We start from the raw sequence: 27,138 nt of genomic DNA on the forward strand, positions 1-27,138 counted from the left end.
GCTCGAAAAACCTTTTTTATTAAAGGGGGTAACATGCATTCTTTGAGTAATACGAATATGGAAGGATTCAGTAAAACCAACAATAGTGAAAGTGATTTTTTTGGAGTGTTATGAACTAGAAAATTGACATTTATATTAAAATTGTTAAATGAATTGCAATAACATTTGGGACATTTTGTTTTACAACTGCCTCAGTCACCAGTGATATTAATGTAGTCCATAAATAGTCTGGCTTGCTTTCTCTCATCTGCCATAAGTGAAATGAGTGATTGTGAAGACAATGGGACAGAAATAGGAGAGGAGAAGAGCCACACTGACAAGAAGTGGATGTTGAAGTTAAGAAGGATTCTGGACCAACTGGACGGCTTTTATCGGCAGAAGCAACTAAATGTGCTAAAGGCCAGGTCTGTATAACTGCCCAAACCTAAAGAACTAAATTCTGTTCAATTCAAATGTGCTTTATTGGCATGACAAATGTGACAATTTATTACCAAAGTATTTGCAATATTTACAACAAATAAAACTATGGAATTTTACCTCCCATAATATGTTCTCAAGTGTGTTTGATATCATAGAAAAGCTGTTATGTAGATGGACTGATGGAGTTCAGAACTGTCACCATGTACAGTATGACTGTATGTACTCTAGGCTGAATGCATTAGAATGACATTCTCAGTTAAAAATAGTTCATTAACAGCAGTTATTTTTTGAGTAGGCACAGCATTTCTGGTTGTGGCTGTGGCACAGTGATTTGTGAGTGTTATGATGTCTCAGGGCATTATTTACTTTTAGTTACTTTATGCATCTTGATCGTTTGGATTGCTATACGATTGGGGATGCAAATTCCATTTATACCTGGCATCATAAATTTGTCTCTGTAAACAGATAGAAATATCCTGCACTATATCAAAGTCCCTTTCAAGGTAAGTCGGTCCACTTTGTGGCCATCCTTGAAACGCTCCCTGGCAGCTATTTTCTATGTATACAAGCAGCATAAAAGTACAGCTCCTATCTGCTTGAATAGAGGAAGACCGAAATATCCAAAATGGTTCAAGATTACGATCAAGTAACATATTTCAAATCATCAGTAATATTTGATAGCAATGGTATCATAAATTCTGCTTCAGCTAAGATCACGCCATTCCCTACCTGTCATATTGGGTGTTATCATTTCTGCCGTTCATGCTCTGTCTCTGGCTAAACAGTCTCTGACTAAATGTAAGCATAAGAGAGTTCATCTCCATGATAACGATGGTAATGCTGGACAAATAGTGTTTGAGTTTCACAGTAGCTCCATCCATGATTGTGGGGCTCACCAAATAATGTATGCTGACGTAGTTCTGTTTAGGAGAAGTTTACACGTGTGACCTGACAAACCAGATGCGTTAATACCTGGCCGAGTAGGTTGCGTCTTGTGTGTGTCTCAAACAACCTCCTGAAGTGGTTTGAGTGATTGTATTGCTGTCTGAGTGCATTTTGGATGGCATTTGCTCTTAGACTTTTCATAATTGGATATTTGATCAGTATTTAATGCAGTAATTTAGTGTGATTAATTCTATAAAAAATAACACGTGAAAAGATTAACAGAACTAATCATGCCTTCTGACCCATATGCACATTTTGTAATGTAAACGTATGTATTTTCCTACAAGCTTGAAGTACATGCAACTTTGTGTTTTTATGAGCCACGTCAGCAAGGGGCAGTCAGTGCACCTCTCAACAAATCTTTCAAGTAGTGCAGACACAAAATGAGAGCCTGCTCAAACAGGACACAAGCTGAGTTTAGAAATACTACTCTTGCTGTTTCTGCCATAGACAGATATGGCAGATGTAGTACGAGTAGTATGGGTAGTACGCAATTTCGATTTCAGCCATATTCTTGACAGCTGGATGAAGCACAACGGACTACAGGAATCTACAGATGCCTTTTTTATAGTTTCAAATACTTTCAACGTAAAGTGCAGCGTTTATAACAATGAAAACAAGTATCCATCTGATGCAGAAGTACAGACATGTAGACCAACACTATTACATTTTTTTCACAATTTCAATCGATCAACAGATCAAGTAAAAATCGCATGAATGACAATACCCCCCTCTCAATCTCTACCTTTCAAAAAAACTGATGGGTCCTAAAACGTCTTCAGTTAATGGAAAAATGTGTCCATATGATCCAGAATAATTCATACAAGGATTTATCTACATTATATGTTCAATTTAATACTATGGCTTTAACAGACGAATAACAGACCAAATCTCATTTAGCTAAATAATGTACAAAACAGCATGCAGAATAACAGCATTTCTAAGTCAACAAACAGAATAAACCTCTGCTATCTACTTTAAAATGTATATGATCATTACAAAATTCCTTGTGTTTTCTTCTAGGGAGGAACTGAAAGCATTTCACATTCATATGGCAGATTTAGAGGAAATGAGAGACAAGATTGAGATGGATATAGAGAGAGAGAAACAAGCTGAGAACAGGTGAAATTCTAAACCATTCTGTTGAAGAGATTCCTGTGAAAGACAAATCTCTTATTCTGCTTTATTGTGTGCAGTGTGGCTGTATTCCGGCTGCGTGCTCAACACAAGCGTGTGTGTGCCGAGCAGCGGGTGGAGGAAGATCTGGGCATTCATTTAGCCATGATTCTGAAAGAGCATGAGTGAGTTCATACAGTACCTACACACATTTCCTTATAGCTAGTTGACACATGGCATCTCCATGAGCTTTGTTTTAATCTATCAATTATTTTGATAAAATTTTAGATTAAAATGTAGGAAAAGATGGGGGAATTTAACATTGTACATTTAACATATTTACATATTCACCTTTTTCCTGAACGCAGAAGTGTTCCACAATTCATAACAGAACCTTGATTTAGTTTTTCGTCTCCAGTGTTTTCACTCTTATTGGCATAGGTTTTTTCCCCTTTAAGCTTTATTTGTATGTTTTTAGCAGAAAATATGATGTTTAGTGTATTACATTTGTAAAAATGATATGAAGCGATGGCCCTACTTTAAATTGTTATGACAGCCAATAACTGCACAAAACAAGCCTGAACTTATTTTTACTCCAATAAACAATTAAAATATATGTTGTTCTCTGTCTGGATTGCTCGTTTCCATAGTTTTACATTGCTTCTTATGGAGATCGGAACCAGAAAACAGTCCAGTGGCAATCAGAATCATCATGGCTATGTCCAGTGGTTGGAAAACTGTCTATTCGTTTAGCATGTACAGGATGATGATGCATCATCTACTATATTATCAGGGGAAATAAGTAGAAAGATTTGCAAATTAGTTGTCATAGCATAAAAGGGGCCATCTTAAAAAGGGGCTAAACTTAAACCTAGCTTTCATCAGATTTTTGTATTAAATACATCTGATATCATTCTTAATAAATTTTTTATATAACATTTTATGTAAAGTACTAAATCAAACTAATTCAGAATTGAATAACTGAATAATGACAGACAAATAAAAAAACTGAATTCCAAAGAGATAAAAGAGGTAAAAATATTCTGTGAATTATATTGAACAGGCCTATTATTATATACATATTTAAATGCCCACATTTTTTCAATCTAAGAAATGTCATAATAGCAATACTTTAATTAAACTTATTCAATTTCACTCAATTAGGTGTATAGGTTGTTATGAATAGTAAAGATTTTTGTGAAGATGCTTTAAATCAAACACATGAAATTATTAAACAGTAATCCCATAATTTATAATAATTGTTAAATTAAATAATAATAACACATTATTATATGTGCTCCAATTCCCATTGCACTCTTAAGTCCTTGTGGTGGTGTAGTGACTCGCCTCAATCCGGGAGGCGGAGGATGAATCTCAGTTGCCTCCGCATCTGAGACAGCCAATCCGCGTATCTTATCACGTGACTTGTTGAGCGCGTTACCACGGAAACATGGTGCGTGTGGAAGATTCACGCTATTCACACAACTTACCACACGCCCCACAAGAGCAAGAACCACATTATAGCGACCACTAGGAGGTTAACCCAATGTGACTCTACCCTCCCTAGCAACTGGGCCAATTGGATGCTTAGGAAGCCAGACTGGAGTCACTCAGCATGCCTTGGATTCGAACTTGCGACTCCAGCTGTGGTAGTCAGCATCTTTGCTTGCTGAGCTACCTAGACCCCCTACAAAGAAACCATTTTTAATAAAAATGGTTTTCTTTATCTGGGGTACGTTTCCAGTACACTGACGTAACTCACTGTTGAACCACCATAGTACGATGCATCGTTAGAGAGACTAACTAGCTAGTCACGACGGTTTCCTGAAACCATAGTAACTATGTCGCACATCCATCGCTCGAACCACGTTAGTTCAACAATGTAGAGGTGTCGTTAATGACAGTACACGGGGGGTGGAGTAATAACTTCTGTAGAAATTGATATCAAATAATAACAGCTTAAATACATGGTCAAAAAGCCATTTATTGTGAGACAACTGTTTAAGACAGGAAATAAACATTTACGCTTATATGCACTTTGTAAGTGGCATACTCTTTGCTACAGTATACAAGCGGTTTGGTCAGTAAGCAGCTACATAGCAACGTTATTTCCCCACGACGCTGCTGTTAATAGCGAACATGGCATCTGAGTACTATTTCGCTATTTTCTGTTCTCCATTGTTTTGCAATATTTTCACATGTCCCTCTGTTGCTCGTGTTGCTCGTTTTCATTACGACCTGTCGCAGCAATAGTGGGGTTTCCTCTTACCTCATTTTACCGCACTTCAGCACATACATATGCGCATCGGAATGCTTCGTGTCCTTCAATCACCCACAATCCATTGTACATGTCCCAAATTATTTAAAAAAGTTCAAAATGAGTCACAGCAATGACCATATGTAGAAAAAAATGCAAGTAGTTTTGACATTACAACAAATTAGAAGATACAAAGCACACACAAAAAATGAATGAAAGGGCGATTGCATACATTTGAAAAGCTTAGGGTTCTGTTTTTTCATAATTTAAAGGGTTTAAATTTGAATTCTAAGATCAGTATTGTAGAATGAATTATATACAGGCTTTTTTTGAGTGACTAGAATAATCAAGAGATTAAGGACATATTTCTTGTTTTCAGAAGTATATGGGTTTTCTAAACAAAGTAAAATATCACATGGTTCTAAGCTTATGGTTCAGCCATACGCATTTACTAGACCATCTCATTCTAGGCTGAATGCTGAGGAGTCTAGCCTACAGCCTCCGAATGATTGGCCTAGGAAAGACACAGCCTTACTAGGCTCCAGCCTTCCGTTTAAGAAGCACCCATATATGGAGTGAAAGATACAGACTGGGTCTTGCAAATGGGGCTTTGGTGAAGCTGTGTGGTTCTGCATGGCAACAAACATGTGATTTTCAAGTTGCTTTTCAGTGATGGAGAAGTTAAAACCCTTCACAATCTGAATTTAAATACAACATATAATATCCCTTTTGAGTTAGTTATTTTCTTATACACTGGGAATTCATCCAGTAGTTTAACATGCACAAATGAGCACATAGTAGGTGATACTTGTGACTTGGTGCATCACAGTAGCATGTCAGACCAAAATGTAAGAAATTATTGTGTGAATCATGTCTACCATGCAGTGTCATCCCTTCAATATTAACTACCAGAATAATGTCATTAATAAATGAAATACGTAAGTATGATTATGAATCATATGGAATTTATTGTTTTGCAGTGGAGTTGACCCACCATCACATACACTAAAACAGTCAAGTAAACTGGTCTAAAGTTTACTATGTAAAGATTTTCACAATACACAAGATAATAGCCATGATAATATTATTAATATATGTATACATCCTTTATTTAAATCCTCAGACAATTCTCAAGAGAGGCTTACTTCTCATTTCTCCCAAGCCACAGCATGAAAGCAGCCTATTTTAAAACCAAAACCCATTAACAGATTAATATAATAATTTGATAATCAAATTAAGCGGTGCCCTATTACTGTCACAAATCATTGAAATCAATCTCTCCTAATAAAAACCGTATTTAAGCGTGTTTCAAATGCTCAACAATGGCGGCTTTACAAAGTATTCTACAGCTTGAGCACAGAAGGTGACACAGAAGTCAGGCAGTGTACATAAATGCCTACAAAAGGACAATGTTCACCCCACTTGACTCTATCCAATGACGACATCATAAGAATAGATCCTTGGGCCACAAAAAGAAACTACACCTTAAGTCCAGCACTGCATTATTGTGCTGTGGGAACTTTTATGGAGGTGGTTGGTGATGGCCTGTGGTTCAGCAAATCTCGGTCAGCAAGGCTGTGACAGCAATAACACCTTTGCTTTTACAGCTTATATTACATTTCCCTAAACTCCTCAAGAAATACAGCGGGCCAATCAACAGTTCCATAATATTGCCAACATCCCCAGAGTGATTAGCCTCATCCATGGCACCCTTATCCCAGTGGTAAGTACCGTGGTGAATGAGCCCTTGGACATTTGCAGGAAGGGGTATCCAGCCATTAATGTTCTAGTAGTGTGTGATCTCCTGGGGATCTTCACTGACATTGTGGCAAAATGGCCTGGAATCACACATTGCTTTTTAAATAGGCCAATTCAGCAGTTTGGTGACAGCTGGCTGCTGGGAGACAGTGGACATCCTCTTTACCCATACCTCTTGACACATATGCAGCATCCATCCACCATTGCAGAGGAAAGGTTCAATCAGGCCCATAGAAGGACACACTCTATAGTGGAGAGGGCTATAGAAGTGTGGAACCGTTTTCCCTGCATCAGCAAGTCCAGTGGCGGCCTGAAGCTGAACCCTCCAAAACCTGTGCTGTTGTAGTAGTTACAGCAATTCTCCACAACATTACTGTCAAGGGAAATGTTCAACTTCCTGATTATTCATGCTGCTGCTTATGATGATCCTCTGAACTGACATCATGGCAGAATGTCAGAGAACATTTATTTCAGAATACAGCAAATGAAATCATTTATTTTTAAATAATGTTTGGTTACTGTATTTTCTATTATTTCATCTGACTAACAATAACTAGTGTTAATAAACATTTTATTGCCATCCCTGGTCTATGTTTTTTCCCCTACACATATTAATTGAAAGACCACTGCAAACAAGATGCATTTATAGAAAGCCTATTGAGAATATTCCATATTCTGTTATATTCTACTTCTGTGAACACCTCACAATAAACACAAAACCACTTACACAAACATGTTATCCCAAACAGAAATCAGATATATGGCCATACATGGATATTTCTACAATTATTGTTCATTTATTGGGGCATATTGGTTATATAGTTTACACTGTGATTTGGGAAATTATGTTTAACATACAATATATGAAAGTGTAATATTTTGAAATACATGAATTAATGAATTTTACACTTAGTGCTTTTCTGACACTATACTCAAAATGCTGCAGATATGTTACATATATGTACAGTACAGATGAAAACATTAACATGCATATAGTGTTTTACATATATAGCCATATGTGAAATTTCTCTTTGGGAATGTTGTAACAAAGATATTCGCTAGTAAATAATAAAATAACTCACCTTTTCTACGTGAAAATGAAGCCAATCTTGCGTAAACAGCATAAACAATGCCTTCGGAGGGCACTTCGAAGGGAAAACATTTGTGACAGTCACGCTGGAAGATTGTGTCAAACTGAATTTACAATAAAAATTACTTAAAAATGAATTACGTGATATTTGAGCACCACAAATTTAAGCCTTTCAAAGCTCTCAAAGTGGATGTTGAAGTCTTTGAAAGGAACAGGGCATAAGGGTGATATCTCTGAATAGAACACCGCTGTGTCGAATCAGTGACGTCAAAAAACAAACTAACAAGGAACTATGTTTCTAACCACAGGTTGAGAGCTGTAGTTCCAACTGCTCAACTTTGTGATGCTGTTTTTCGAATGTCCGTTGGAACAACAGTCAAATAGTTGATGAAAACGATGAAACTTACGATCATAGTTCGCTAACGATGCTTTTGGGAAACGCACCCCTGAACAGTAAAAGACGTGACACCTTTTGTCTTCGCTGTCAAAATTGAAAGACCATAACACAAAGAAAAAAAAATGTGGATCTGTGAAATACAATCAATAAATCAGCCACAATACAGAAAACAAACACACAGAAATTAAAAGGTGAGACTATAAAACATGCAGAGTGCAAAACACACACACACACACACACACATTCCTGTACATGTATCAAAGTGAGGACCAAGTAAATTAACCTGAAAAGTGAGGACCACCATTTCTGCTACAATTACAGGTAAATATATACTATAGTTCAACACTAGATATGTCCATAATTCAAGTTTTTACCTCAGCTTCTTAAAAAACAAAGGAAAAGAACCAGCATTTTACCAGCAGAGTGAGGACATTTTCATGGGGGCGCTATTGAGTTCATGTCTGAGTGAATTATTTTAACTACCTTATTGTTTAGCTTGCATTTATTCTTTGCTATTTTATGTTTTAGTGTGGACAGCTCCTAGTCATTATTCAACTGAAATAACCTCCAGCTGAATAATGACCTAGAGCTTCTTTACTGCTGCATTACATTCTATTTACATAATTGATAATTTTCCTGTTATCTCTGTAAAGCTGCTTCGAAAAAATCTGTATTGTATAAAGCACTATATAAATAAAGGTGACTTAACAATTAATGCAAGTTTCAGAATGAGGTATATAAACAGTCTACCTAAACATAAATGTTCAATTGTTCCATTTATCCAATTAGATTAACCACATTTTAGCAATATACATAACTATCTAAAAGCTACAAATAAAACTGCAAGAGATCCCATCTCCAGTGACCAGCTGTACATTTATTTATTTTGTGAACATATGGTAACACCAAAAATAATGTGTTAGCTGGCATAAGGTGAACAGAACAACTGGACGGCAAGCTTTCAAAACATGATTTTTCATGCAGCAGACTTCCTTTTTAGAGTTACAATTGAATTGTAAACAAAGTTTTTAATATCCCTCCAAGATCTATCCTTCAGGGCGCTGTCCTCTTCTAGGCACCGCATGCAGTCCAGTTTTCCAGGAACCCTGTGCTCTGCCATGAACTTTCCCAGGTGTTTGTTCACCGCCCTTCTCTCTTCTTCGCTCCATGGTCTCTTCAGGATTATCCTGGTTGTCTCTACAAATAACAAATACAATGTATATTGTGTAAACTTAAAAACAGAGACCATAATGTAGGTTTCTTAAACTGCTTTTGCTTGCTCAGTCACAGAAAGTCCCCAAATGTAACATTTGTCCCTAAAGTGTTCAGTATGACAGAGAGCTAATAGATTTTTGATTAAAGGCAATGATATGACATGAGCAATCAAATTTGCCTTGATATTTTGACATATAAGAGGTCTTTGTACCATTAAAACATCCTGCAAGTTTCAGAGCTTAAAATTAAGATAAAAAAGCCATGTCATGACCCCTTTCATTTTTACAATAATCACTGTATAGTAGGGGTGTAAAAATATACATTGTGTTATCATGGTTTAAAAAATGTGCTGTGCCGTGGCGAGTGGGCGCTTTTTTTTTAATTATTTAATTGTTTGTTTAACACAAGGAGCTTTAAACACAAGGAGCTTAAAATAGATTGAATACCAGAATTTAAGGTGCTCTATGTTAAGTTTGGCTGAAACGGCAATAACTGAAACTGAAACCACGTAACAATGTAATACAAAGAGCAGCAGGATTCTGGGAAAGACCCGCCTTTACAGCACTTGTGTCTCTGGGTTTCTGCCAAAAAATGAAATCAAAGCAGAAACTGCCTGAACTGTCAAAGTAATGGAAAGTAGGCTAAACACAGAGAACAGATAAGAGAGAGCAATTGATTCACCCTTATGACTGGACATTTAATTGTAATGAAACAGCCCATATGTGCTGAATCAAACAGTCACATGCTCTACAGACATTTAATCTGGAGTCGTAATAAGAATGAACCACGACGGAAGTGAATCAATCAAAACTAACTTTATCTGGACAATAACTTTATTCTAGATCTGCTGTAAAGCCAAAACAATCTGTTACTGTAATCTCCTGTTATCACTGTAAAGCTGCTTTGAAACAATCTACATTGTTAAAAGCGCTATATAAATGAAGATGACTTATCTTGACTATTGTTACACTCTTACTGTGTAGTCAAATAATTGTTCTTATAATCATTAGATTAATCAATTATCAAAATAATTGTTAGTTGCAGCCCTATTGCTGAGTGATGACAGTAGGTTTGCCCCTCTGTTTTACCTTCACCTAATCAAAAGTAGCTTTGTAGCTTTGGCCTAATCAAAACCCTTACCGTACGTTCACACCAGAGGCGGCGAGAGCGTCAAATCGACCGGAAGTCATTCATTTTCAATGACAGCCAGCGTCTCTCGGCGGCGAAGCGGCGCTGGCGAGTCTTGGGCGGTGTGGGCGTCAGATGGAAGTTCAAGTGCAGTCAACATTATGGTAATGAGCTGTGACGCGGTTCGGCGGCAACCAATTGGAATATAGAAGTGCTCCGCTGTAGCGAAGTCTAGAGAACACAACCGTGTAAACTTTGGTTCCCATCAAACATTCGTTCCGAAGATAAAATGGAGAAACGAATTATTGCCGTGACGGGGTTCCCAGTAATATATGACCAAGACCACAGTTATTATTACAAATGTATTTTATTTTGATAACAAACAACTATAAGTTTAATTACTTTCTGCCATCGATCGATTTCTTATTTTCACATTTTAAAGAGTTCATGAGTATATACGCTACTTGTGATCGGTCGGCAAAAAGTAAATGGTCCACATGTCTGGATGTTTAAATTGCGGCCCCTTTAAATATAGTTCACAAAACAAAGCATTCTGAACAAATGTTGCCGCCTATTTCAACTACGTCAGAGCGTCCACGAGCGTCGAAGGCAGGGCAGCCAGAGCCAATTTTGACACTCTCGCCGCTTCTGGTGTGAACGTACAGTTACTGGGAGCTAAAGGACTCTCCAAATCATAAATGCAATTCATCTTATGTCTTTAAATAGCTAGATTTTACTTGCATGTAAGCTCTGTAAAGCTGATTTAAAACAATGTTTGTGAAAAGATCTCTAGAAATACAACTGACTTGACTTACAATAAGAATAAACGCTGGTGCTACTCTTTTGCTAAGATTTATGAAATTTACCCATTAGTTTCCCCCTCCAAGCCCAAACAACAGATTAAACAAGCACAAACGTGTGAACACCATCTTTTGATGGACTGTTAGATTAACTTTTTACAAATTGTATTCATACAGTAATTTAATGTATATTTGGCTCCAGTAGACAGTAACCGAAATCAGTTAATACTTTAAAAGAACATACCCTTTGCTTTGCTTGTCTGTTTTCCACTTTTCTTCATCTTCTTCGGTGAGGGTCTTGTGGCCCGGCTTGTTTCCTGGCTGTGATCTGCAACAGACAAGCATTAGTATCTGTTATTGTAAGTGTTTACAGTAAAATCTGACTACTAAACCTGACAGTTCACAACTGTAAAGCCGGTTTCACACCGTACGCGTTAGCAGAGCGTATTTTTTCGGCGCCCATGTTAACAGGTTATAGCATTCCCACCGCACGCAGAGGCTGCGCAAGAGCAGAGCAGAAGCAGCAGTGCCGCGACCGGTTCGCCGGAGTCTATTTTTGCCGAATTAAAGCCACAGTGCATTTTTCTTGATCAAAATTGATCGGATTAACATGAAAAATAACATTTCACCCAAAAATCATGCAAGTGAGGTGTTTTACAATCACCATGTGACCTTCAACGCTGTGAAAATAAATAAATAAAATACTCAAACTCATTGCCTGGAGTTTTTTCCCAAACTTAAGATAATATATCAAGTCAAGTCAAGTATATTTGTATAGAGCTCTTCACAATACAGATTGTATCAAAGCAGCTTCACAGTATTAAATAATAATAAAACGTCCACGTTTGGTAATGCTGATCAATAGTATTATTGATTGATTAAATCAAATTGAATATCCCCAACTGAGCAAGCCAAATATATCAAGATTACTCTACTTTTATCATGTAAACCTATATACAGCATGTTATATGCATGTGTGTGGGACAGAGGGGAACACGGTAGCATCGCAGCAGAGGACGCTGACCAAGTGCCCGTCATATATCAAAGCACATGGCAGACAAGGGTCAGAGGAAAACACCGGACAAGGTGACAGAATTGACGAAGGTCGTCTGTATTTGCAGTACACAAGTCGTGGTACAGCTGCGCGCGACGACAACCGCTGCCAGTGTGAAAGCACAGCGGATGCGTGCTGCTCCCGCTCTCCACACACACAGCTTCTGCTCTGCTGACGCGCGGCCAGTGTGAAACAGGCGTACGCAGCAGACTATCCTTGAACATTACAATACAGCTATGGGGAGATAATCACTGGAGTGTCACCGTGGAACATTGCAAGGTCTTCTATTGTGCCTTCCAAACATAGTGTTTTACAAATCCTTATCCTCAAATGTTACACGTTAAGCTACATGAAATAAAAACTAGAGAAAAAATTAAATGATCAACTTTACTGTAACATATCCTTGATTAGTAAATGGCTGGTTAAAATATGAACAACAACCATTATAACTAAAGGAAGGTGTTCAGTAAATGTTTTGTCTTGATGAAAAACACTTTTTGACTCACCATCTACAGCCGAAACCCCATCCGAACTGCATTGGGCAGGAGTTTTTGAGGAGAAAAGAGGTCAGGACATCCGTCTGAAAAACAAAATTGAAACCCTCATCTTCGGCAGTGTAAGAAAGACATACAGAAAACAGTGGCTGTATCTGTAAAAAGAGCCGATATTTTCTCAGATGATCCAAGCCCAAACAACAGATTAAACAACCACAAATGTGTGAACATTTTGTGTGAACATGTTAGATTAACTTTTTACAAATTGTATTCATACAGTAATTTAATGTACATTACATGCACAGATAGCGCTTACACAGATACACACGGGAGCGTTTGAAAGCAGTGTCTATCAGCGGATCCGTCTGTCAGCAGTAGGGCTGTCAAAATTGCTCAAAAATGACATTCGAATATTCCCTCTAAAAAAACACATATATTCAAACTATTCGAATATCTGGTTGCGCATTTTGCATTACGTCAATAACAGGACAAATTAATACAAAGAGACATAACTATTTGTATAGGTAGTTTATTTAAGTTTAAACATATTTGACAACGTATTACCTACACAAAAACAAGTAAATCAACTAATGGCCAAGACCTCACTCTCGCTCGCACGCGCAGGCACTCTTTCTCTCTCTCTCGCCCTCACGCTCTCTGCGCATAACGGTTTAAAAGAACAACAACAATAAACAAATGTTGAGTGCTGATCAAGAGTTTTGTGCAAGCAATATAAGGTCGCGACTCTTGTCCCAAATATAGCAGGCTTCATTCAGTGATTAAAACAAATTATTAACATTAATTGAAGTTTTACAGTATATAGAACCGACATTGAACGCTCCGAGCGAGCTGTGCTGTGGTAAACATGGAACTTTTCCTTGACATGAAACGGTAAATAATCAAACCAGTGGAAGCCTGCAGTGCATGAAACTGCTGTATCTAACCTACCTTATTCATGCAACATCTATTCAGTCAGTACAGTAGCCTTACATTTTAGTCATGTTTCTGTTTAACGTTAAATAAAATGAGGCACACAATTCCGAGAAATGTGACAACAAAGACCCCTCAGGCAGCACGCCCACTCGCAAAGCAGACAGCCGCACATCTGCTACCGCGGGCGCGTTTTTTTTTCCACATTTGAATATTAATTTTCACCTTCGAATTTCTGTTTTTTAAAACTATTCGAATATATATTCGAATTTGCAATATTCGTTGACAGCCCAAATCAGCAGATATATTAGAGATACGCTGATAGCAACTGTCTATTTACAACATGTTTTGGAAGCGCTGATCATTGCAGCCAATCACAGATATGTGGAGCTCGTGAACACAATGGCCAATCAGAGGTGTTTAAGAATCCGCTCAACTGCGCTCAAAGCGTCACTTTTGTAAAATTTCAGTACCCACTTGATACCGAAGTAGTATCTAACAATGCCTAAATCTGTATGGTGTATGTGTACCCATCTCAAATCTACTAAAATAAGATGAAGAAAAGGTGATAAGTATACTGTATGTACTGCAGTTCTTGAGTAAAGTTATACTTTTAACTAATGCTGTGACTATGAAAAGGAAGGAGTTTTTGTAGATTTCATGAAAAACACTATTTATGTAGTAGGTCATAGTGGTGGTTTTGTATTGAACAATTTTACTGGGAGGTGCTTTAAACAACACAAAGTTTACAACTGTTTATATAGACAAGTTTAAAATGTAAAATTTAAATCTTACCCTCATCGGCCTCTCTTCCTCTCTTGGCTCGTCTTTTTTTTGTTTGTCTCTGTAAAACAGAAGTTGATGTGGGACTTTCACCTATAAAAGATTAAAAACAATCAAATATTAGTGCTTGACTGTCCAAAAGTCATAAGTACATACTTTTGATTAAAAGAGCTATAAATAATACATTTTACCTACAGTTGTCAGTTGTTGCCTTTACACTATTTTCACTACCAGAAATTACAAGTGTTCCTTTATCAGAGTCAAAAACATTCTTAAACAAATCCTACTCCAGTTAGAATTATGAAGCATACAGCAGAAAGACTGCTACTTTTGTTTGGATTTTTTTAAACATAAAGTTGCATATTTGCATATTTAAGCACAACCACTGGAAACTGAAGTACAAAGCAGTGAGCATAACAGCTCATAAGGTGTACTATGTGTCTATGGTCACCTTTAAAATGTGTTTCTATTAACTGATGTTAAATGAGTTTTAACGTCCAGCTGTAGAAGATTGTACTGCCCAAAAAAGTCAATGGTGTTCTCTGAAAAAGTACTCCAGTGGCTAAAGCCACTACTTGTAGGACTACACAATACAATTGCATTGGCGATAAAACAGAGTGCATACATACCACATACTGAAGGATGAAGCGTATCGAGGTTCTTCCCTTTTAAGGTCTCGGTGCCTTGCTCCATTGCTGAACAGAAGCTTACTTATCTTGGCAATTTGAAATGTTTTGTCAGTCTGTCTATAAAAGTCACGGTGAACTCTAATGTCGTGACCCATGAATCTTGCAACTTGCTCCAGCTCTTGTTCACTAAGGTCCAAGAGTTGGCAGAGTGTGGCAACTTGTTTTCTTAATTTAGTTGACCTTAGGAGTTCGGGGTTCTCTGCTTTGCTTTCTTCTGCATATTTTCGCAGACAGTCACATCCACGTATGTTTGTCATCACACCAGGTCTTGCAAAGAGATAGGGATTTTCAGCAGGTACACCAGCTTCTTCTCTCATTTTAACCAACAGATCGATTGACTCTTTCATTCTCTCCGTCAAGAAAACTGGAACCTTCTTTCCTCTTTTCCCCCTGATTTCTATGCGGGTTAATAACTTGCTTAGCTCCTTTTCTAATTGTGACAAGGTTTCATAGATGTCCTTATTAATGGCACTTGTGCTTGCTTTCTTGTAGTCCTCAAGAGTCAATCGTGAGGCTTCCCCTTCACGCCGCTTGTTGAAAATAATGACCTGTGCCAGAACAGTCTCGTTTAATGCCTTGTATGCTCTTAAACTCATTTGCTGCATCAGCTCCCCTCTTGCTTCATCTTCTACCATCCTGAGATGGTCTCTCAGGGCAATCACATTTTTGGTGAGGGGGATGTCGTCTTCTTTATTCCATCTTTTTTCTTGTATGGTTTGGTGAGCGGTGATAGAAACACTGTTCCTCCAGTTTTTCTCCAAAAGTTCAAAGAATATTTTTGCTTTCTTCTCTGCCAGATCATCATCATTCATAAGAGCCTGTCCAATCATGACCTCCACAGCCCCTTTAAGACAGAATCCAATTTTGACTGCTGTTGAAGGTTTTCCATATTCATTTTTGCCTGGACTAAACTGTGTAAGACGTTTAGCAATATTGACAACAAGCTGAAATTTGGAAGGTGCACATAAATCTTCAAGACCATTGACACTCTTGTCCATATCTTTTGCAGCTAACATGAATCGGCCCAGTTCCCTCATCCTCTGAGCGATATACTGGTGCCTCGACTTGACACGTCCATGTTTGGCATACAGCGATTCACCGTACTTGCATATCAGTGAATCCCGTCTGATGTGAAACGACACATCATCTTGTCTCATGTTGTTGATGATCTTCTGACATCCATCTGAGGAAGCTAATATTGGAAGCAGGCATGCAGCACGACTCTGTACTCTCCCCCGTGTACTCTTTTTGTCATCTTTCACGCATTTCTTGGTTTTGCATGAGGACTGATGTCGCCACAGGTAATTTTTCCGAAACATACCGAAACAATCCGGGCAAGGCCAATAATCTGTAACATCAGCTTTATCAGAGGGCTGCTTACATGTCACTATTTGTCCTCTGCCTTTTTCCAGAACTTCTGCATTGTGCTTTAAGTCCCCTTTATTGCGCAATTGTTCCAAAAGATTCTTTCGTTCTTTTGAACGTAATGGAAAGCCGAAGGCATATGCAACCTCTTTGATTTCAGAATGCTTCCTTTCCAAATGCCTTGATATATTTGATTGTGCTTGACTACAGTAGAGGCAATAATGTCTTTTGTCACATGCTCGTTTACAGTCTTCCCTTTTTGTACAAGTTTTTATGGTCACAGTTGATTTGGCGTTAGTTGTTTTGTTTATCTTGTGTTGTTTATTGTGTCTTTTAACATAAGTTATGGGGTTCTTTGGTTTTTTAATGGTGCACTTGCCTCTCATCGGGTCTTCGTCTTCACTCAAACTGTCTGAACCTTCATGTTCTTCATCACTGGACAGACTCTTACATGATGATGCACCTTTGTCAGGGCTCAAATCTTCACTGCATGATGATGCACTCTTGTGATTTGGAGTGTAATCTGGGTCTAGCCCAGCACAGCTGGATACTTCAGATTCACTCTCTGGGTCCTCATGAACATCTTCGGACTGTAAATTAAAAGTATTAATCATCATGAGATGGAGTTTAACTTTATAGAGACACTTTACCATCATAGTTTTGAAGATTGACTATCTGAATTACTGATACTAAATTAGGTAAATTGTAAAAGTTTCAGTGCAGCTTCAAAGTCTCGACACGATCTAGCTGAGGAATAAGAGTCTCAACTAGACAAACCAGCGGACATTTTATAATAAAATAAATAAACATTTATATACCTTTTAACCACAAATGCTGGTCTTGCATTAGCTGCGATACCCCACACATTGCTTAATCAGGTTGAAAGGTCAGGTGTGACGTAGGTGGAAATGTAGGGTAGGGCAAAAACTCCCTCTCATTTTCTCCTCCAACTTAAAAATGGTCCGACATCGTTGTTTACCTTTTATTAATTTGTTGTAAATGGCATTTGACTTGGTTTTTGCACGTTCACTTTGTAAACACTGGGTCGGTTCTTCCGCCTACGTCACACCTGACCTTTCAACCTGATGACGTAATGTGTGGCGCATCACAGCTCGTGCAAGACCAGCATCTGTGGTTAAAAGTATATAAATGTTTATTTAGTTATAAAATGGTTTGTCTAGATGAGACTCTAATTCCTAGGCTGGATCGTGTCGAGACTTTGAAGCTGCACTGGATGACATGGGGGAGAGTAAATTATCAGGAAATTTTAATTCTGAAGTGAACTAATCCTTTAAACTAATTTGCTGCGTCAGCTCCCCCCTTGCTTCATCTTCTACTATCCTGAGATGGTCTCTCAGAGGAATCACATTTTTGGTAGCTACATTTACATTAGGGCTGAACGATTAACTGCATTTACGATAATATCGCGATATGATGAAGAGCAATTTTTTTACCGCAAAAGCTGCGATTACACTGGTCACGTGACACTAGGGTTGGGCCGATGGACGATATCATTGTCAATCGTGATGACTGACAGACATCACGATGTTTAGCCGGCATCGCGATCCTCTCTTTTTTTTGTTCCTCTCTATTTACTAGCTTTTATATTTTGAAGCTATATTAGTTTATATAGCCTATTTGAAATTCTTAACATGTAATTGGTTTAATAAATAAATAAATACAATTTTTTAAGTATGTATATTTACAAATGTAATTAAAAACTTATTTTAAGTGTTATTAATAAGATTAATTAATAAAGAAATAAAAGTAGATTGGATCATGAGCTGCCTAAAGATCCCTACTATACAACGATTTATTTATTGTCTTTGTCGAATAATACAGAAGATAAAGAACTTAAAAAGTAATCGCATATTAAATCGCAATCGCAATATTAGTAAAAAAAACAAAGAAAAAAAAATCGCAATTAGATTATTTTCCAAAATCGTTCAGCCCTGATTTACATAGCTACATAAATGTAAATTGTTGAATACAATTAGCCTTCTATTTGGAGTTAAGTATTAATCAAAATAGCTTATATAACTGTATTAATGTGCATGGACACCATGAAACTGTAATGTTGTCTTTCAACCTACAATACAGGTGCTCAAATGTGCATTAATTAATGCTTACCTAATGCACAGATAATCTTCAGTTAATGTATGACTCATGAAGATACACATCAGCAAATAGTCTGATTATTTAATTCCCACTGGATGTGCCATGACGTGCCACAACAAATCACCAAACTTTAAAGGGGGGGACTAAATATAAAATAGCTTTTTTTTTTTTTATTAAACAGTGCTTTACTGAACAAATTGTGTTTCTGTCTTTAAATGAATTCAGTTAAAATTAAAAGTTAAAAAAAAAGTTTAACATACATTCAGTAATCAAGACATCACTAACAGGTTAAGTAAAATATAAATATATAGTTCAGTATGTAAGCTACCATCAATTATTTATTATCCATCATCTACCTCCAGATCACATTAGACCAATTAGCCGTTTTGGGGTGGTAATTTTAAAGTTGACAAACACAGCTCATTTAAAACAATAAAAGTAGAAATAATGATAGTAACAACTATAATGATAATTAATGAATGAGAACAATAATAATAACGTAATTTATCTGGAGAAACTGTGAGGGGTGCTTGCTGTGGCAAAACTCAGCACTAGGCAGCTGCTTGATTGCAAGAGAGCCAACCCCTGTATGATGTTCTGCTTATGGCGCTTTTCCACTGTGTGGTTCGACTCGACTCGGAACGGTTCGACCCGCTTCGCTTTTCCACTGTGTGGTACGACTCGGTACGGTTCGACTCGACTCGGTTCGACTCGCTTCGCTTTTCCACTGTGTGGTACGACTCGGTACGGTTCGACTCGACTCGGTTCGACTCGCTTTTCCACTGTGTGGTACGACTCGGTACGGTTCGACTCGACTCGGTTCGACTCGCTTCGCTTTTCCACTGTGTGGTTCGACTCGGTACGGTTCGACTCGACTCGGTTCGACTCGCTTCGCTTTTCCACTGTGTGGTACGACTCGGTACGGTTCGACTCGACTCGGAACGGTTCGACTCGCTTCGCTTTTCCACTGTGTGGTACGACTCGGTACGTTCGACTCGACTCGGTTCGACTCGCTTTTCCACTGTGTGGTTCGATTCGGTACGTTCGACTCGACACGGTTCGACTCGCTTCGCTTTTCCACTGTGTGGTACGACTCGGTACGGTTCGACTCGGTTCGACTCGCTTCGCTTTTCCACTGTGTGGTTCGACTCGGTACGGTTCGACTCGACTCGGTTCCACTCGCTTCGCTTTTCCACTGTGTGGTACGACTCGGTACGGTTCGACTCGACTCGAACGGTTCGACTCGCTTCGCTTTCCACTGTGTGGTACGACTCGGTACGTTCGACTCGACTCGGTTCGACTCGCTTCGCTTTTCCACTGTGTGGTTCGATTCGGTACGTTCGACTCGACTCGGAACGGTTCGACTCGCTTCGCTTTTCCACTGTGTGGTACGACTCGGTACGGTTCGACTCGACTCGGAACGGTTCGACTCGCTTCGCTTTTCCACTGTGTGGTACGACTCGGTACGGTTCGACTCGCTTCGCTTTTCCACTGTGTGGTACGACTCGGTACGGTTCGACTCGGAACGGTTCGACTCGCTTTTCCACTGTGTGGTTCGATTCGGTACGTTCGACTCGACTCGGAACGGTTCGACTCGCTTCGCTTTTCCACTGTGTGGTACGACTCGGTACGGTTCGACTCGACTCGGAACGGTTCGACTCGCTTCGCTTTTCCACTGTGTGGTACGACTCGGTACGGTTCGACTCGACTCGGAACGGTTCGACTCGCTTTTACACTGTGTGGTACGACTCGGTACGGTTCGACTAGGAACGGTTCGGCTCGCTTCACTTTTCCACTGTGTGGTACGACTCGACTCGTCACGGCTCGGTTCGCTTTAGCTCGGTTGCTTTTCCACTGTAGTTAGTACTGCTTCAAAGTGGGTGGGATTATAGACTGAACGTTATAGTTGTGCCGCCTCTGCCATAACATCATCGTAAACGCGTCACATTTCAAACGCACAACAAAGGAACAATGGAGCCTATCGAGGGGATGGTGTTCTTGATTCTCGGCATGTGGATGTTTTTTACTGCAAGACGGAAAAATGTGTTTCAAATGAGGCTGATGGCAGCAAAACAAAATACTACTAAGGTAAGTAGTTTAAAAACAGGTGCTACAGCGGTGGCTGTTACTGGCTATTTAAATCTAGCTGGTTGGTGTCTCGTGTCGCAAATACAATGACTCTGGTAGTGACGATTCTGTCTGACCAATCAGTGATCTGCAGTGTTTTCACGTCACATTTTAGTATTGGTATGGAACCTCAACAGAGGTGGTACCATTTAAAGCGAGCCGAGCGAGCCGTACCGTACTATGCAGTGGAAAAGCACCATAAGATACAGCCTATTCATTTTGTTGTATTAATTACTCTTTATTAGTTGCTGGTGTGGTAATCATTAATTAATGGTTTATTTCTTCATGAGTCATACATTAACTCAAAATTATCTGTGCATTATTTAAGCATTAATTATTGCATCAGTATAGTAAAGTGTTACTCAACTTTCTACCATCTCTACTGTAGCCTACATGTACTGTACTGTAGCTGGCCTAACAGCCATGAGTAGTCAAAAGATTTTGTATGCACATACCGGTGTTGACTTTCCTTCCGGTTCCGTCACTTCCTGGACACCAAAGAGAAGATTGAAAAATGTTATATTAGCTTCAACAAAATAATTCCAGTCACAGGCTACAATAAGCAGTGGTCTAGCACTACTAGACAGTAATGTTTTAGCATTCAATTATTTATATGACAATAAAGACCTTAAGTATAGTGATATACTACATTAAAAATTACATCCATGTATAACCTATTCTGTATAATTGACAATGTACCTATCATTTGGTCATAGAAAAGCTGATACAAAGATAAAGGCCCTCCGACTTGTGTTTATTACTGCTGTTCAAGTTCACTCGTCAATAGTAATTATGTAGTTTATTTCTACTCGATTTTAATTTGTTCTTAAAACTTACTATAGCCTATTTATATATATATATATATTATTACATTATGTACATGAATTAGCCTATACAACCAGCGCGATGTTTACCCCTCCCCCATCACGAACTTGCACGCGCTAGACTAGAGGACCAGGCCTGAGATCACAGACCTGCACTCAGCCTCCCCTCCCCCACCCCAATCAGGGATCATAAAATCATACCTGTGCTGTAAAAGTTTGTGAGAATATATATAATTATATTAATATGCGCAATTCGGCAAACTGTGTGCATATAGCGCGATCTCTACCAAACCACCCCCCCAATCACGACAGTTAAAAATAAATAAAAATAATTCTAGAAATCTTAAAGATCATAAAATCTTACCTGCACTGTAAAGCTTGCGCATCGATTATGATGAGCTCGTAGTCGCTCCATTCTTCTCTTGAACCGGGCCAGGTCACTGCTGCTACTCTCTTCCATCATCACTCTTTAGAAGCTCGAGCGAAAGTGCAGGTGGAGGGCAAGGGGCGTGGCCATCAATTAAGAACGATACTTTTGGGCGCTGAAAGCAGCTCAGAGTTGTTGGTGTTTTTTTTTTTTTTTTTTTTTTTTTAAGGCAGCTCAAAGTGTAAGACAATATTCCACAGTATTACATTTAATAATAATAATAATAATTAAATAATTAATTTAATTAAATAGTAACTATATTAAATTGACATTTATTACTGCAGTTATCTGTAAATTAATGAACATACCACAATTCCTCTCTCTTAAAAGTAGAATTTAACAATGCACCTACATTGTAACTGTATGTACATCCGTAGTGAAGTTCTAGTGAAGATATTTTCTTTAAGTATAAGTAAAAGTTCCACAGTGTAATAATACTCTGTTATAAGGCCTGCATTTACATTTTAACTTAAGCAAAAATACAAAAGTATAAGCAGAAAAATATACTTTGTACCAAAAGTATATTCATTATGCACAATTCAGAATAAATAAACTACTGGATTATAATTTTGATGCATTAATTAAAATAATTTTTAAATCACAGATTGTAAATGTGGAGCTCATTTGAACTATGCTATATTGCTATACTATTACTTTCTGTCACTAATGTATATATTATGTAAATATCACGTGAGAGGGCCAAACATTTGTATCCATGATCATACACTTACCATGAATAAAACATGGGCCGTGGTGAGGATGCTATGGTTCATTACATGGGCTCACTGAGTTACTAGTTTGTAGCTGTAGGCTAATATAAAGCTAACTAAAATTAAAAGCAAAAGATGTGCACTTAGCCGTCACAGCTACTGTGTAAGCACAGAGACACCTGAGATCATGTGAGTGACTAAAAGATAGAAATGGGACCCACAGCTTTCATTGCACAGGGTAGCCTTGAACATACAGGATACTATGAGACTATAGCAACGACAAACCATGATCTTTTCCTAAACCTTACCAAGTAGTTTGTGTGCCTAAACCTAACCAATTATTTGTTTATGCATAAACCTAAGCTAAGTAAACCTAACCAAAGTAGGTCATTGACAGTAATTTTTCAGGCAAACTGCACTGATATATTAGTTAGAAAAATGTTCATTTGATTGTGAAGAGTGCCAGAAAAGGGGTTTTAATCAAAGTACATCAATCATTAAAAGTTAAAATGTCATCATGGGCCATTTGTCATCTCAGAGTCAACAGGTGCCTTCTAGCAATCAGCATCCTTAGAAACGCTTTGAACATCTCAGAACATCAGTGGAGAAAGGCATATAATTCACCATAACATCATAATATACAGCATATGCATAATTCACCCATTATTGCCAAATGTTCCTGATTTTTCATATCAACAGAAAAATATACTGGATAACCTGGCTTCTCTTGAGACTCTGCTGCTTCAGATAATAGTTAATGATATGCTAAAGCCATGCCCCCTTGTGACATGAAGGTAGTTTGTGACGTCAGAAACACCAGCGATTTCAAACAGTGTTTTTGAGACTGTCTTTGGTTCACTGCAGTTTTAAGCAGAAAATACTCAGCAATGCTGTCGACTTATGAATTTACACATGGTGTGTCTATAAGCATATTAAAAACACCACATAGACACATAAACAACATTAAAAGCTGGATTTTCACCACAGGGGACTTTAAGAGTGAGTCAGGTAGTAACAGAGTCAGGGTGCTGTTGCTTCATGGCTATATCCTGATCAGCTAGCTGTTGCAGTGCTGTGCTCACGCAGGCTTGAGAAGGGAAGTAAACATTCACCAGCATGAACAAGGAAAACTCTCGCGGTGAATAAAAAGGTTAAGTTAGGTGCCGAAGTTTTGTACGGAGATAGAATAATAATAAGTATGTGAGATTACAATAGTGTTGCTTTGCAAGCAAAGTGCTTGCTGTGGCAAAATTTCTTACCACGATGTCATAACCATTTCCCCTTTAATGTGTACATAACTGTTAGTATTTCCCTGTAAGAAGCAACAAATCTGTCTTAATTAAAATATACAAATTTATCATTGCGAAAGAAGTTGTATTTGCCTCACTTTTAAATTGGTTTGCTTTATCCCCTCATTTCAACAATTATTTTATCTATATAGCGCTAATGTGTGCTTTTCCACCTACCTCTGTAAATAAGAGGAAGAAGCTATCTGGTGTTCTGGGCAGACAACAGGTGAAAGTGAGACTTTTATGTTTCAGTTTTACAGGTATTTGCATGCAAAACATGCAATCCACCGTTTTTACACTAAATTTCTTGGTTGGGAACTGTATGTCCACATGTACAGTAATGTTCACATTCAAAATATAGAACAGAAAACGTTTTACAGTATTGCTTACGGTGAACAAAATATCCATGAAACACACAAGAGCATTCTGAACAAAAAACAACAGCATAAAGCCCTGATAAAAAGGGGGAACTAAAAAAGCACAAAATTACTGCATATCTCACTGCTCCTGCACCTCTCACTTCATCTCTCACTGCATCTCTCACTGCACCTCTCACTGATCCTCTCACTGCTCCTGCACCTCTCACTGCATCTCTCACTGCATCTCTCACTGCACCTCTCACTGATCCTCTCACTGCTCCTGCACCTCTCACTGCATCTCTCACTGCATCTCTCACTGCATCTCTCACTGCTCCTGCACCTCTCACTGCATCTCTCACTGCATCTCTCACTGCTCCTGCACCTCTCACTGCTCCTGCACCTCTCACTGCATCTCTCACTGCATCTCTCACTGCTCCTCTCACTGCTCCTGCACCTCTCACTGCATCTCTCACTGCTCCTGCACCTCTCACTGCATCTCTCACTGCTCCTGCACCTCTCACTGCATCTCTCACTGCATCTCTCACTGCACCTCTCACTGCTCCTGCACCTCTCACTGCATCTCTCACTGCTCCTGCACCTCTCACTGCACCTCTCACTGCTCCTCTCACTGCTCCTGCACCTCTCACTGCATCTCTCACTGCTCCTCTCACTGCTCCTGCATCTCTCACTGCATCTCTCACTGATCCTCTCACTGCTCCTGCACCTCTCACTGCATCTCTCACTGCTCCTCTCACTGCTCCTGCATCTCTCACTGCATCTCTCACTGCATCTCTCACTGCATCTCTCGCTGCTCCTGCACCTCTCACTGCACCTCTCACTGCATCTCTCACTGCTCCTGCACCTCTCACTGCATCTCTCACTGCTCCTGCACCTCTCACTGCACCTCTCACTGCATCTCTCACTGCTCCTGCACCTCTCACTGCATCTCTCACTGCTCCTGCACCTCTCACTGCATCTCTCACTGCATCTCTCACTGCTCCTGCACCTCTCACTGCATCTCTCACTGCTCCTGCACCTCTCACTGCATCTCTCACTGCTCCTGCACCTCTCACTGCATCTCTCACTGCTCCTGCATCTCTCACTGCTCCTCTCACTGCTCCTGCACCTCTCACTGCATCTCTCACTGCTCCTGCACCTCTCACTGCATCTCTCACTGGGCCTGCTCTTCTCCCTGGGCCCCTTGCTCTTACTCTTCGTCGTCCAGACATTACAATGTTTGTCTTTTTCTGTTTCTGTTTCCAAAAACATCACTCCTCAAAGTTCTCCTTTTACTGTATAAGTGTCAATGTAATATAAAAAATAACCCCTGTCTAAGCCAGACTGGAATCAGCTGTGGTAGGTCCAATTTACCCAACATAAATCAGCTGTGTGTCAATTATTCAATTGTTTGTTTATTATCAGATGAGATATATTGTTTTTGAATTGATATTAAAATGCAGCTTAAGACTGAAAAAAGGTTTCGAGACGATCACCTGAGCTTGCATGAATTGCCACCGAGCATTACAACATTTAGCCACGCATACAATGTGCAGAAGTCAGAAGTGATGATGGGATTACTGAGAGAGGTAGCGGACACTGAAATGGAAGCTTGGTGGCTACCTCTTTCTGAAAGACTTCAGTGTCTCTCAACAGATGTCAGCCATGCACTACTCATTGTTCCTCCAGAATGTATTGCTGTGTTCAGAGACCGATTTGGAAGATATGGATACTTTGACTCACACTCAAGAACTTCTGAAGGTTTTCCCCATCCTACTGGTAATGGACGAGCTGTTATGTTAACTTTCACCCACCTGAATGACATGATTGACAGATTACTCATGCTCTTCCAGAATCGTGGTTATAAGACCACGTATGAATTCATGGCTGTATCATTCAAAACAGAGCAACAACCTAACGAACAGTGTGCATCATCAACATATGTACCGGAATCACAAATGACATCAACTCTTCCAGAACCACAAACAACCGTTGGACCCAAAATCCCACATAATATTGTTTCTACAGCTGTGACAGGACCACAAACAAGTGTTGGAGCCAATATCCCAATGGACCGGGATGACATGGCTGTGAAAAAAACAAGCAAGGAGCGAAGAAGAAAAGAAAGACGTAAAACAATTGCAATTCAAAAGCAAAGTGGAGGATCCAAGGACACAACTGCAGCTTGTGCAGTCAGAGAACAGAAAAGAAAGGATTATGAAAAAGACAGATATGCCACCTGTTTACAATTTCGAATGAACAAGAGAAGGTATGATCAAGATCTTCAGGTCAGAAGAAGAAAGAAAAACGACATGATCAAAAAGTACAACACCGATTCTGTTTTCCAGAAGAAAATGAAAGAGTATATGGTCACGAGATATGCAAATGACTCTGAGTTTAGAGCCCATCATATACTACATTGTACCCTTCATAAGAAACAGAAATGTGTAAATGATGCTGGATTCCACATTCTTCATAAGTTGCAGTGTGCATCAAAGATCAGAAGGAAATATAGACCATACCTCCGTTCCTGCCAGGATACTCCCCATATTGATGCTATAAACCAGCTTGTGTCAAACAACTTGATGCATACAGCCATATCTGCATTTCATCTTCAAATTCAGCAAGGACCTACACATGTCTGCACAGTTTGCCACCGAACTTTGTTTCCAAATCAAGTCAAGATATGCAACCGACAGCGATATGACAAAAATTTAAATGTTGCATCATTTTGCTTAACCGGGAAATACATTCATGCCTGTGACAGCACCTGCACGGATCCTTGTTCAATTCCAGAGAACAGGCTACAGGAATGGATCTGCTACACTTGTGACAGTCATCTTTTG

At 38.9% G+C, this 27,138-nt stretch overlaps 2 protein-coding genes across 2 annotated transcripts in view; one reads left to right on the top strand and one right to left on the bottom strand.

Annotated features, from left to right (window-relative positions):
* cfap74 (cilia and flagella associated protein 74) overlaps positions 1-27,138 on the top strand; it is a 149,882-nt gene that overhangs the window by 10,021 nt on the left and 112,723 nt on the right. Inside the window, exons 4-6 of the mRNA XM_052094084.1 lie at positions 228-404; positions 2,389-2,487; positions 2,562-2,666. Coding sequence (XP_051950044.1) covers positions 228-404; positions 2,389-2,487; positions 2,562-2,666 — 381 coding nt within the window. The remainder of the gene's footprint in view (positions 1-227; positions 405-2,388; positions 2,488-2,561; positions 2,667-27,138) is intronic.
* LOC127620833 (uncharacterized) lies at positions 8,210-17,311 on the bottom strand. Its single transcript, XM_052094092.1, has 6 exons — positions 17,260-17,311; positions 15,017-17,031; positions 14,400-14,480; positions 12,687-12,760; positions 11,371-11,454; positions 8,210-9,180 (listed from the first exon to the last, which is right to left on the bottom strand). Exons 2-3 carry the CDS (start codon positions 16,825-16,827, stop codon positions 14,477-14,479), a joined length of 1,815 nt encoding a protein of 604 aa, XP_051950052.1. The 5' UTR covers positions 16,828-17,031; positions 17,260-17,311; the 3' UTR covers positions 8,210-9,180; positions 11,371-11,454; positions 12,687-12,760; positions 14,400-14,476.

This window comes from Xyrauchen texanus, chromosome 27 (assembly GCF_025860055.1).
Source record: "Xyrauchen texanus isolate HMW12.3.18 chromosome 27, RBS_HiC_50CHRs, whole genome shotgun sequence".
Taxonomy (NCBI): domain Eukaryota; kingdom Metazoa; phylum Chordata; class Actinopteri; order Cypriniformes; family Catostomidae; genus Xyrauchen; species Xyrauchen texanus.

Excerpts from the sequence above, each read along its gene's own strand:
- LOC127620833 (XM_052094092.1), bottom strand. The coding sequence starts at position 16,827 with ATGAGAGGCAAGTGCACCATTAAAAAACCAAAGAACCCCATAACTTAT.